Raw genomic sequence first — 13455 nt, forward strand, 5'->3', positions numbered from 1 at the left:
CCAAAAAACAAAAAAAAATCATTGATCGTGATAGGACAAAAGCTAATATTAATGGATTTAGTCACTCCTGCTATAATTTTTTGTCTTACTTCCATTTGGGAGATTATCATGCACTAAGTGTTAGAACTACAGTTTCCATAATGCTTTGGGGGTGTAAACAGGACCTACAATGTTGTTATGGAGTCAGTCAGTTATGTGAGGGCTACAACAGTAGCCCTCACATAACTGTGAGTATCTTTACCCCACCTTTCTCCCTCCACATACTCCTGGGGCGGTAGTAGTTTGAAAACCTTGGTGTTACACCATTTGAGTAGATTATGAATAAAAATTATGGACCACACGTTTGATGTTTTGAGTCACTTTTTGTCTCTTTATTTCCTCAGTTTCAGTTTGAAATCTTCATTAAAGTTGTTCTTAAGTTCAGAACGGCATCATAGTGCCCTCGTCTTCAGCACAGAAATCTGCAAAGAGAAAGACAGAGATAAAGATCATCTTGATTTCATTGTTTAATAATTTAATAATAGTTTCATTTAAGTTTAAAAGGTGAATCACCGTTCTTGTGGCCGTAAAGGAAGTCTGGTTTTCTGGAAAAGCCGAGGCAGCTCGCCTGCTTCTTGAAATGTTCCATGTCCGAGTCCTTCAGGGTCGGCTCTCTGGCTGGAAACAAAACAACAAAAATGGACAAATGTTTCAGATATAATTTTTTTTTTTTTTTCTCTCAAGCTCGTTCCTTCTTACCCATCAGATAAAGAGCGTGAAATTTGACCTCCTCCCCTGTAATGTTGCTGTTGATATTCATCATTTGAAGTATTTTGTCGAGGTCTCTGACGGTGCTGTTGATGTTCATCAGCATACAGCCGTCACAAGTCGGCAGCAGGTGGAACACCGAGGAGATGTTGGCGACTGAGGACAGAAACAAAGTCAGAACATTTTAAATAAAACAACAATATTCTCCATCTGAAACAGAAACTGTATAGTGAGCCTGTAGACCGAAAACCTAAGAACGTGTGTATTATCAAATTTCTAGAAACTGATTTTGTATTTACATAATCCAACAATGTCGTCAGACAAGATGGATGCTTTTTCACTTTGCATTTCACTTTACACTCTAAATGTTGACCTGATGATGGCGCTAGATGAAAAGTCAAATGATCACCAAAGTTATTAGAATTCATCCTGAGAGGGAACATGGATGTCTGAACCAAATTTCATCTTGATCCATCCAATAGTTGTTGAGATATTTCAGTCTGGACCAAAGTGATGGACTAACAGACATTACCATCCCTAGAGCATCAATGCTAGCGTGGCTAAAAATGCTAGTAAAACTCCATGATGGAATTTCTGTATTTAAGGAGCCTTCCTGAAAATGAGATGCTTTTTCCCAAGGGGTTTATTCTTAGGTCCCCTGTGCCTGTTGTGGCGGCAACCTAAGAACCCACTGGTGGACACCAGCAGTGAAGGAGGCCTTTCAGACTTGGTTGGCTTCGATGTCTCTGGAAACAGCAGACGGGTACCAGTTGGCCAGATGGGCTTCAGCTGTGGCGGTCGCCAAAGCAAAAACCCGGGTCTGGGAGGCATTTGGGAACGCTATGGAGAAAGATTTTCAGTTGGCCTCTAGAAAGTTCTGACAAACTGTTAGACAACTCAGAAAGGGAAAGCATGGCTTGACTCAGGTTGTGTTCAGCAGGTGAGAAAAACTGCGGACCCAGACTTGGGATTTTGTCGAGTGGTGGAAAGAGCACTTTGAGGAACTCCTGAAGACTTGGTGGAAGGCTTGTCCATATCCACGGCAGAGGTCATTGAGGTACTCGAAAAGTTCCTCGGCGGCAATGCGCCGGGGGTGGATGAGATTTGCCCTGAGATGCTGAAGGCTCTGGACATTATTAGGCTTTCTTGGCTGACACGCCTCTTCAGTGTCACATGGACACCGGGGTGGTGGTTCCCATTTTTAAAAAGGGGGGCTGGAGGCTGTGCTCCAACTATCGGGGTATCACACTACTCAGCCTCCCAGGAAAGTTTATTCTAGGGTGCAGAAAAGGAGGCTCCGACCGATTGTCGAACCTCAGATCCAGGAGGAGCAATGCGGATTCCGTCCTGGCCGTGGAACAGTGGATCAGTTCTTTACCCTTGCAGGGCTGTTGGAGGTGTCATGGGAGTTTGCCCATCCAGTCTACATGCATTTTGTGGACTTGGAAAAGGCTAATGAACGTGTCTCCCGGGGAGTCCTGTGGGAGGTACCGGGGTCGTTGTTACGAGCCATCCGGTCCGTATACTCTGCACAAACAAAAAAGTCAAACACGTTTCTGGTGAGTGTTGGCCTCCCCCAGGGTTGTCCCTTGTCGCCGATCCTGTTTGTGATTTTCATGGACAGGATCTCAAGGTGCAGCCGGGGAGAGGAGAGTGTCCAGTTTGGGGACCTCAGGATTGCGTTTCTGCACTTTGCAGATGATGTTGTTCTGTTGGCTTCATCAGACCATGACCTGCAGCAATGGGGCGGTTTACAGCCGAGTGTGAAGCGGTCGGGATGAGAGTCAGTACCTCTAAGTCTGAGGACATGGTTCTTTGCCGGAAACTGGTGGATTGTGCCCTCCGGGTTGGGAGTGAGTCACTGCCCCAAGCGAGGGAGTTCGAATATCTCAGGGTCTTGTTCACGAGCAAGAGTAACATGGAGTGGGAGATGGACAGGCGGTTTGGTGTAGCGTCTGCAGTTATGCAGCTGCTTTGTATCCTTCAGTTAATTGAAACCCTACAAGCATCTGAAGGCAGCAGGACAAGTGTGATGAATCTGCAGCTTTTAATTTGTCAGAAACATGATCTCTCCTACTGGATTCTCTAGAACTAACAAACACATAGAAACTCTGTTATCGTGTCAGATCAGGTAACTTACATGAGATTGATGCAGTGTTGCCATCAATGGTTACATTGACAGCTGAGCCAAAGCAGGTTCCATTCCTGAGATAAAAAGACGAGAGGAAGAAGTGAGTTCATATTCCGATGGAGCTGTTTTACGCCTTATTGTCCAAGGTGGCTTAAAAATTTAAGATCCTTCCACTGATGAAGACTGAGTGGTATGTTTGAAAGCTAAGAAAAAGGCTAGTAAGTAGAACTTTAGTTAGGATCGTTTTGTCAAACTACTCCTGACTGTTTGCTGCCCTGGGTCCACAATGGTGGAACGAACTCCCCATTCACATCAGGACAGCAGAAACTCTTCAGACTGAAAACTCATCTGTTCCGATTAGGGCTGCGCATTGGCAAGAATACAGTACAGTATCACAATATATCGCAATATTTTGAATCGTAACCCCTGTATCATGATATGCATCATATCGCCAGATTCTTGCCAATACACAGCCCTAGTTACAGGCGTAGTTTAGCAAAGGGTGAATTGACGAACATCAACTGATTCAACTCAGCTGTCGTATGTCACATTTAAGTTAATGCAAAAGGTTTTAGTGATAAAACGGAGTATCATCTGCATAGCGGTGGAACTGTTACAATGAGGAAATCAGTGAGCCTGGAGCAGCATATAGACTGAAAAAGGAAGGAAAATAGGCCTAAGAAGGAAAAGTTATCACCTTCAGCAGGTTTTAAGAGTGTTTAACGTGTCCCTCAAATGTTTTCTTAATTATGACGAAGCTATAATTTACATAAGTTATTAAGTTGTGTATTTTTACAGTTAATGTCGCTGTGCATTGGTTGCAAGATAGGACATAAGAAGTTATTAATTTACTATGAATAAAAATGTAACTTGAATTGGGATTGTTTTGGTTTAACTACTAGTTCTACCACTATATTTCTAAAAAGCACAAGAACTAAAGGGTAAGGAATGAATTAAACAGCGTTTCATTCTAAACTACCTATGTGACTTGTTATGATAGAAAGATTGACTGGCGTAGTAACAGGCATAGCTTAGCAAAGGGTGAATTGACAAACATCAATTGATGCAACTCAGCTGTCGTGTGTTGACAACACTTATGTTGATTCAAGAGGTTTTGACGATAAATTTGAGTGTTTCTGCATAGCGGTGGAACTGGATGTTAAGATTAGGAAATCAGTGATCCTGGAGCAGCATATAGACAGAAAAAGGAAGGAAAATGGGCCTAAGAAGGAAAAGTGGTTACTTTAGCAGATTTTAACACATTATAAAATAAGATAATACTTTATTAATATTCATATTAGGTTTTAACAATGTTTTATTCCCCAAATGTTTTCTTAACTATAAAACTATAACAGAAGTTATTATGTTGTGTATTTGTACAGTTGATGATGCACTGTTATCAACTCACATCTTATCATGAAACGTAACAACTGAATCGGAGCTGGATTGTGATGCGTTGACAGTCATCCAGGAGCTCTCAGTTACCTTCAGCATGTCGTTATATCCTTCATTGTCAGAGTAACCCACAATGAAGTTCCACCTGCCGTAGTTCTGCAAACAAACATGAAGTCAGTTAGTGACAGAAGACAAAAACATCTTTCAATGATAATAATAATGGAAATTTTGGTCAGAATTATAATCTTGTTTACTTGTTATTTGAACACATTGTTCATTTTTCACAAGATATTTTTTTTTGCCAATTTCCAACTATTTTAATGAAGCAAACCTCTTCTGTTCAGACATTTAAAACTTATTCAAAGACATTTTTTTTAAATAGAAAAACACCTTTATATTCCTCAAAGTCGGGTAATGTATAGGTATAGATATTGAAATTTGGGTATCGTAAAGGCAAAAGTACCAAAAATTTCAAAAGACCTTTACTGTAGTTTTGTTGCCTCAACTGCGACCGTTTCATGGTAACACGAAAAACGCTGTTTCATAATGATAAGCCTGTGGTGGCGTGTAAATGACATGCGAAACGCCTAAAAAGTGTTATCAAGACACATGGAATATCCTTATAATGCCCTATTTAGACACCTTCCCATAAGATCGGGTTGTATATTTAACCTCTGAGACAAAACATTAATTTCCAAACGGAATTATATCAGAGCCAGTAGTTAATTATCAAAGAGTTGCTGACAGAGGTTAACTGGTTTCAAACAGACATTTTTTTGGATAAACTGATCACATATTTGAAATCTAAATGGTTACTTTCTCGCCTGAAAAAAATTCTACATACATTTGAATGTGTTACATATGCGGTGATGTTTTCCAAAATCCTCAAATAGTCCAGATTAAAAAGAATTCAGTCCACTACTCGATGAAAACGTTTTTAAAACTGTTTCCCAAATTGCACCACTTTCTAATCCAAACAAAGATGGTAGCCTGGATAGGAAACAGTCAAATCTTGGGAAATGGGTTAAAATATATTTTCATTGTGCAGTGTTGTCGTGTATTCATCTTGAAGAGAAATATATGCTTAGCTAACTCGATTGTAATGCTAATCCATGAGAAGCACGAACTGAGGAAGAATTTCCCAAAAAGATGAATACTGCATCAATGTCTCAATGATAATGCCGAATAAAAACCCCAAATACCCAGTCAGGAGTCAGATGAGGGCTTACCACGGAGGGGTCAGCCAGAGAAAAAGGTGTGACCAAGGGCTGGCATTCTTCAGGTGTCAGAGCCGAGCTGCTCAGAAACAGCCCCGCTACCAGGAAATGACTGCTGAGCCACAGATTCATGATGCTACAGCTGATCAGATTCAGGATATAACTGGAATAAACACCAAGATCTCAGATGGTAGCTGCACGTCACGAAACAACTGAGCTTCACTGAGACAGTCAGCCTTTACAGAAGCTGATGGTGGCCCCGTTACATTTGTTTACCAGAGTTAGGAAAGCGATATTTCACTGCCAGCGTACCTCTGCAGGTTCAAAGGGGATTTCAGGATTTACTGTGGGTGTAGGATTTCATAAGGACAGTGTTGGGTTTTTATGTATTAATCATTCACTGATTTGTTTAATTGTCCTTGGCCACCAACGCTTACAAATACACTGTGTATATGCTGCTGGCCTCTGGACTCAGAGGACCTGGGCCAGCAGCAAACAAGCTGTTGAGCAATGAAGAAAGGAACACAGGAAAAAAGGACCTTAATTTGGTAAAAATATGTAGCCTAAAGTAGTTAACGGCAAGAGACCTATAATTTTTTGATCCCGTTTCAATTGCGCCAGGAATCACACATAGCTGCTCAAGCCCTTAAGTACTGTAAATGTGTTATTTTTTGTCAGATCAAAAAATAGCTTAATATTATTTCTTGTTTTGTGTTAGATGTGAAAAAAATCAAGCTTGTTCCATAAAGTACAGGTGATGTTAACCGGTTGGAGAAGTTAGCATATATATATATGTATATATATATATACATATACATATATACACACACACACATATATATATATATATATGTATATATATATATACATACTGTATATACATACACATATTCAGTATATACTGTATATATAGTTTCCATTAAAAGGATGATGAATCATGTATTATCAGCTCCTGTTTGTAGTGTACATATGGATGTACGGACAACTATCACTGGATTACTTTGGTACAGCAGAAAACTTAGAAACACGATGATTCTCAGGCACGTTCTGAAGTGTCCTTTTTCTGTGATTTCTCAGTGGATTTATGGTTGTTTATGTCTGTATGTTCAGATTTCACCGAGTTATGACTCCAAGAAGGAGTGTGTTTTTTTTATGCAAATTGAAGCAATCCGTCTCAAGGTGTTTTAAGGTATCTTAGTCAGCACCATGATCTGTGTCACCGCTGCAGCTCCAGCTGCTGACAAACTACAATATCTAACTTCCTGTGTTAAAATACCTGCATGTACCTGACCCTTTCACCTCACCCAGTACCTTTACCTCACCTTTCTCCCTCCACACCTCCCTGAGGAAGCGCTTCACAGTTTGAAAGCCTCGGTGTTACACCATTTCATTAGATAATGAATAAAAAATACGGACCACACGTTTGATGTTTTGAGTCACATTTTGTCTCTTTAATTTCTCAATTTCTGTTTGAAATATTTCTGAAAGTTGTTCTTCACTTCAGAACGGCATCTTAATGCCCTCGCCTTCAGCACAGAAACCTGCAGAGAGGAAGACAGAGATAAAGAAATCAGTTCTGTCTGACATCACTCATCTTGATTTCATTATTTAATCATTTAATAATAGTTTCATTTAAGCTTAAAAGGTGAATCACCGTTCTTGGGGTCGTAGAGGAAGTCTGGTTCTCTGGAGAAGCCGAGGCAGCTCGCCTGCTTCTTGAAGTGTTCCATGTCCGAGTCCTTCAGGGTCGACTCTCTGGCTGGAAACAAAACAACAAAAATAGACGAATGTTTCAGATATAAAATGTGTTATTTTCTTTCAGGCTTGTTCCTTCTTACCCATCAGATAAAGAGCGTGAAATTTGACCTCCTCCCCTGTAACCTCGCTGTTGATATTCATCATTTGAAGTACTTTGTCAACGTTTCTGGCAGTGCTGTGGATGTTGAAGAGCAGACAGCCGTCACAAGTCGGCAGCAGGTGGGTCACCGAGGAGATGTTGGCGACTGAGGACAGAAAGAAAGTCAGAACATTTGAAATAGAACAACAATGTTCTCCATCTGAAACAGAAACTGTATATTTAGCCCGTAGACTGAAAACCTAAGAACGTGTGTATTGTCAACTTTCTGGAAACTGATTTCGGATTTACATAATCCAACAATGTCCTCAGTCAAGATGGATATTTTTTCACTTTACACTTTAAATGTTGACCTGATGATGGCTGTATCTTTATCATTCAGTTAATTGAACCCCTACAAGCATCAATATGTTTGATAAATCTGCAGCTTTTTATTAGTCAGAAACATGATCTCTCCTGCTGTATTCTCTAGAACTAACAAACACATAGAAACTCCAGTATCGTATCAGATCAGGTAACTTACATTTCACTGACAAAGTGTTGCCATCAATGGTTACGTTGACATTATAGCCAAAGCAGGTTCCATTCCTGAGAAAAAAAGACGAGAGGAAGAGGTGAGTTCAGATTCCTTCCACTGATGACGACTGAGTGATATGTTTGAAAGCTCTGAAAAAGGCTAATAAGTGGAGCTTGACTGTTTTCTACTACTCCCGAGGTCAAGATGCTTGACCTTTAAACCAACACAGAAAGGGCCCTATTTACACCATCCATAGCGCATGGTCTAAAGTGCATTTAGGACGTGTCCAACTCCACTTTTGCTAGTGAAACGGTGCATAATCTGGGCGCAAAGTAAGGCGCAAGGGGCAAAGGGGTTGTACTTAGTCTCTTAATTAATCACAGGTGTGTTTTGGGTGTATGAATTAAACCAATCAGGGTGTCATCTCCTATTCCCTTTAAAAGCAAGGAGCATCATTTAAGCAGAATATTTCGTTAGATTAAAAACATTGGGAATTTTGGGCTTTACAACTCTCTGGAGTTACTGGAAATGTTTGGATCACACAAGTCTGAAATAATCCTACACAGCCACCACTGGAGTCTAATTCTACAAGTAGTATAATACTAATAATATTAGTGTAGCCGGATCTGCAACTGTGCAGAAATACTGCTTAAACACAATGAGTAGATATGCAAAAAAAAAAGAAAGCTTCGCAGCACTCAAATGTTGATTTAGAATTTGAATGTCAACATTATGAATGAAGCTTTGAAGCTTCCAACTGTACGGTACAGCCCTAGAATTGTCTTATATTGAGGAGTTTCATATTCTGTTTACTGATTAGGAGATCACTCCGTTTGTTATTTATCGCTGTCCATTGACGAGGGTGCTGATTTAACGTTGCCATGGGGTATTATGAAGGGAGTGAAGGGACAGGTATGTGGTTGTTGGCTAGTGGACCCTCGGCCTCCGCCGTCTCCCAATCCTCTGATGCATCAACAACTCCATCTGACTGCATCTGAGCACCGATAACCTGTTTAACTGAGGAGGAAGAGCGCTGCTGTGTAATAAGCAGAGTGGACGCGTGTTGTGAACCTGCCTATGTTGACGGATCTTACTATCTGAATAAACGTCCTTTAAATAGCTAGAAAATACTGCGCATTTGACTTTAGACCAGGTTTTTGTTTGTCAATGGCACAATTGCTTTCTTCTTCGTCAAGATAGCAATGCACCAACAGTGCACCTGATCACACCTCATTTTAAGAACAACACGCCAACGGGCGCAGAACGTAAGATAGGGTTGAAGTCATTAATTTACTATGAATAAAAGTTTAACTTGAATTTGGATCGTTTTGGTTTAACTTCTATATTTCTAAAAAGCACAAGAGTTAAAGTGTAAGGAATAAATTAAACTGTGTTTCATTGTAAACTACATATGTGCCGTGCTAGGATAGAAAGCTTGACGGGCGTAGTAACAGGCGTAGCTTAGCAATGGGTGAAATGACAAACATCAACTGAGATTGCACAAAAAGTAGTGCTATGATGTTGGATGTTACAGGGACTAAATGCCTTTAAATAACCCCTGTATCATGATACGTATCGTATCGCCAGATTCTTGCCAATACACAGCTCGGCGGAGCTTAGCAAAGGGGGAATTGATGAACATCAACTGATGCAACTCAGCTGTCGTGTGTTTACAGCACTTAAGTTTATTCAAGAGGTTTTAGTGATAAAACGGAGTATCATCTGCATAGCGGTGAGCAGCAGATAGACAAAAAAAGGAAGGAAAATGGGCTTCAAAATGAAAAGTGATCACCTTTTGCAGGTTTTAACAGTGTTAAATGTGTTTTCTTTCCTCAAATGTTTTCTCACTTATGATAAAACTATAATTATTGTGTAAGGGGTCGCACGGGCCTGGCTTGAGGCTGATGTCCTTATAAGCACGGCTCTAGCTGGTGTTTGTGATGTCCTCACAGGGGTATTGTGTAAGACTTTGGGGATGCTAAGGAATTTGTGACCATATTAGTCAGATTGGATCATTGGAATGTGGGGCGGCCGGACGAAGAATATAAGGAAGGACTGTTCCTGTGTTATCTGGTTTCTTCGCAAATAAACACTTCAAACTTACGAGTCCATGTCTGTTCTACAGTTAATCTTTTTAAAGGCTTAGTCTGTAATACCATATATCTTCAACATAATTTGTCGTCATGAACAGGATATAAACCTGTGCCATGAACATGCCATGTTGGATTTCGAGTTATAATTTAAAAGTTATTAAGTTGAGTATTTGTACAGTTAATGTTGCACTGTTATCAACTCACATCTTTTCCTCCTGAGTAATAACAGCTCCATTGGGGCTGGATGGTGATGTGCTGATATTCATCCAGGCGCTCTCAGTTATCTTCAGGATGGCGTTAAATTCTTCAAGATCATTGTAACCCATGATGACGCTCCACCTGCCGTACATCTGCACACAAACATGAAGTCAGTTAGTGACAGCAGACACAGACATCTTTCAATAATGGAATTAGGGCTGAAGATGCAGACGACACAACGGTCATCGGCCCCATCCAGGACGGTGATGAGTCTGCATACAGACAGTACATTAATCAGCTGGCCCTCTGGTGTGGTCAGAACAACCTGGAGCTGAACGCTCTTAAAACTGGGGAGGAGGCTCAGCAGAGGATGTACTTCCTGCACCAGCTCAGGAAGTTCAACCTGCCTCAGGAGCTGCTGATCCAGTTCTAAACTGCAGCTATCCAATCTGTTCTCTGCACATCCATCACTGCGTGGTTTGGGTCAGCCACCAAACAGGACAGGACCAGACTAGGCCAATGAGCTGCATTAAGCCATCGTATAGGAAATATATGGCACGGCATGAGAATACTATGAATTAAGTTAAACTAAATTGAATTGTATCAAAATAGTGCTATATTGACCCTCTTTCCTATTAGTAACCATTTTGAGGTATTTAGTGGGCGGAGCGTTAGGTGGAGGCAGAATAATTCTTTGAACAGGTTAGTTAACGCTGGCTAGCAAGTATTTTCTTCAGCCATTGAAAATACTAGTTTCTCTCAATATGTGCTGTCACTCACCCTCCATGATCACAAATGTTAGTTGAGAAAGTTAACATTAATCAATGGGACCAGATTAGCCGACCCCTACGCCGCTGGAGACTACTTCAGGAGGAGTAGACGGCTGGCTAACGTTAGCTAGGTAGCTAGATTGTCTGTCTCTGGAACTGGTTAGTTAGCTAGCTAGCAGCTCACAGCTACGGTTAGCAGACGGCTAAATATCAGCAACATTTACTCTCCATCTCTGAAACGTTTCTCTGATATTGTAGCTCGCTAGAGCCTCGAATCACAGTTTGTCATCTCAAATGTCTGTGATATCTGGATTCTGGCACCCAACAACACAACAAGATGTCATTTTAGATGTGTAACTTTAGCCCACTGCTAGTGTTAGCCTCCAGTCTTTCCTTTGTTTAGCCTCCAGCTAACACCGTGACCTCATCATGACGTCCACACTGAAAGGGTCTATTGAACTGTATCGAACATTACGTGCTTAACTGTTGGCCTATTGTTTTTGTATTGCAGACCATGTATCGAGATGCATATTGAATCGTCTTGAGTGGAACACACCCCTAGTCTTTTCAAAGTTACATTTACTTATTACATGTAGAGTCTCTTTTTTAAAATAAACTTCCAACAGAGGTTTACTTAGTTGTTAGGTTTACGTGGTTAGGTTGGGGTTAAAATAAGTTTGTTTGTTACGTAAAACAACTCAGTTAGTTACATCAAGTACAGAAGTTACGTAACAAAACTAAGGTAAAATAAGTCAAGGTTGACTTGGTTTCACAGAGGACACGAACAGCAGTCTTCTGGGTGAAAGTCCTGTGTTTAATTTAATTTGGACATGTTTAGCCTAACATAACACAAAGACTGTAAGCAGAAGGATACTAGGTGTTTCTCAATACTGAGCACACCGAGTTTGAACTTGTGTCCTGGGCTGTGATGATTAGGTGAAACTTTACTTTCAGCTGAACAAATGTGGCAGCAAGAAATATGATATCATCTCTGAGACCAAAATGTATCTTCCAAAAGGAATTATATCATATATCAAAATGCTTTGGAGACATCAGAGCCAGATGTAAATTACCAAAGAGCGGCTGACAGTGGCCAGTCACCTCGGGACAGTTAGCAGGATTGGGTTAAATAGATTTTCTTTGTGCCGTGTTGTCGTGTATTTATCTTTAAGAGAAATGTAAGCTTAGCTCTGACCCAAATGTATTGCTAATGCTAATCCACGAGAAGCATGAACTGAGGAAGTCTCCCAAAAATACTGCTTCAACGGCTAATAAAGAAACCCAAAGACCCAGTCAGGAGTCAGATGAGGGCTTACCATGGAGGGGTCAGCCAGAGACAAAGGCGTGACCAAGGGCTGGCATTCTTCAGGTGTCAGAGCCGAGCTGCTCAGAAACAGCCCCGCTACCAGGAAATGACTGATGAGCCACAGATTCATGATGCTACAGCTGATCAGATTCAGGATATAACTGGAATAAACACCAAGACCTCAGATGGTAGCTGCACGTCACGGAACGACTGAGCTTCACTGAGACAGTCAGCCTTTATAGAAGCTGATGGTGGCCCAGTTACATTAGTTTGCCAGAGTTAGGACAGCGATATTTCGCTGCCAGCGTACCTCTCTGCAGGTTCAAAGGGGATTTCAGGATTTACTGTGGGTGTAGGATTTCATAAGGACACTGTTGGGTTTTTATGTATTAATCATTCACTGATTTGTTTAATTGTCCTTGGCCACCAACGCTTACAAATACACTGTGTATATGCTGCTGGCCTCTGGACTCGGAGGACCTGGGCCAGCAGCAAACAAGCTGTTGAGCAATGAAGAAAGGAACACAGGAAAAAAGGACCTTAATTTGGTAAAAATATGTAGCCTAAAGTAGTTAACGGCAAGAGACCTATAATTTTTTGATCCCGTTTCAATTGCGCCAGGAATCACACATAGCTGCTCAAGCCCTTAAGTACTGTAAATGTGTTATTTTTTGTCAGATCAAAAAATAGCTTAATATTATTTCTTGTTTTGTGTTAGATGTGAAAAAAATCAAGCTTGTTCCATAAAGTACAGGTGATGTTAACCGGTTGGAGAAGTTAGCATATATATATATGTATATATATATATATACATATACATATATACACACACACACATATATATATATATATATATATATATACATACTGTATATACATACACATATTCAGTATATACTGTATATATAGTTTCCATTAAAAGGATGATGAATCATGTATTATCAGCTCCTGTTTGTAGTGTACATATGGATGTACGGACAACTATCACTGGATTACTTTGGTACAGCAGAAAACTTAGAAACACGATGATTCTCAGGCACGTTCTGAAGTGTCCTTTTTCTGTGATTTCTCAGTGGATTTATGGTTGTTTATGTCTGTATGTTCAGATTTCACCGAGTTATGACTCCAAGAAGGAGTGTGTTTTTTGATGCAAATTGAAGCAATCCGTCTCAAGGTGTTTTAAGGTATCTTAGTCAGCACCATGATCTGTGTCACCGCTGCAGCTC

General features: G+C 40.5%; 2 protein-coding genes across 2 annotated transcripts; both read right to left on the bottom strand.

The window, feature by feature from the left end:
• Positions 1 to 342: 342 nt before the first annotated feature.
• LOC141754165 (uncharacterized) lies at positions 343 to 5718 on the bottom strand. The gene is made up of 6 exons (XM_074613066.1): positions 5503 to 5718; positions 4287 to 4429; positions 2888 to 2952; positions 739 to 903; positions 553 to 657; positions 343 to 461 (listed from the first exon to the last, which is right to left on the bottom strand). The coding sequence occupies exons 1-6, from the start codon at positions 5620 to 5622 to the stop codon at positions 421 to 423; spliced, it is 639 nt and encodes a 212-aa protein (XP_074469167.1). The 5' UTR covers positions 5623 to 5718; the 3' UTR covers positions 343 to 420.
• Positions 5719 to 6912: 1194 nt separating this feature from the next.
• LOC141754159 (uncharacterized) lies at positions 6913 to 12457 on the bottom strand. Its single transcript, XM_074613060.1, has 6 exons — positions 12240 to 12457; positions 10160 to 10305; positions 7869 to 7933; positions 7329 to 7493; positions 7145 to 7249; positions 6913 to 7031 (listed from the first exon to the last, which is right to left on the bottom strand). The coding sequence occupies exons 1-6, from the start codon at positions 12357 to 12359 to the stop codon at positions 6991 to 6993; spliced, it is 642 nt and encodes a 213-aa protein (XP_074469161.1). The 5' UTR covers positions 12360 to 12457; the 3' UTR covers positions 6913 to 6990.
• Between the last annotated feature and the right edge of the window lie 998 nt (positions 12458 to 13455).

Source organism: Sebastes fasciatus, chromosome 17 (genome assembly GCF_043250625.1).
Source record: "Sebastes fasciatus isolate fSebFas1 chromosome 17, fSebFas1.pri, whole genome shotgun sequence".
NCBI lineage: Eukaryota > Metazoa > Chordata > Actinopteri > Perciformes > Sebastidae > Sebastes > Sebastes fasciatus.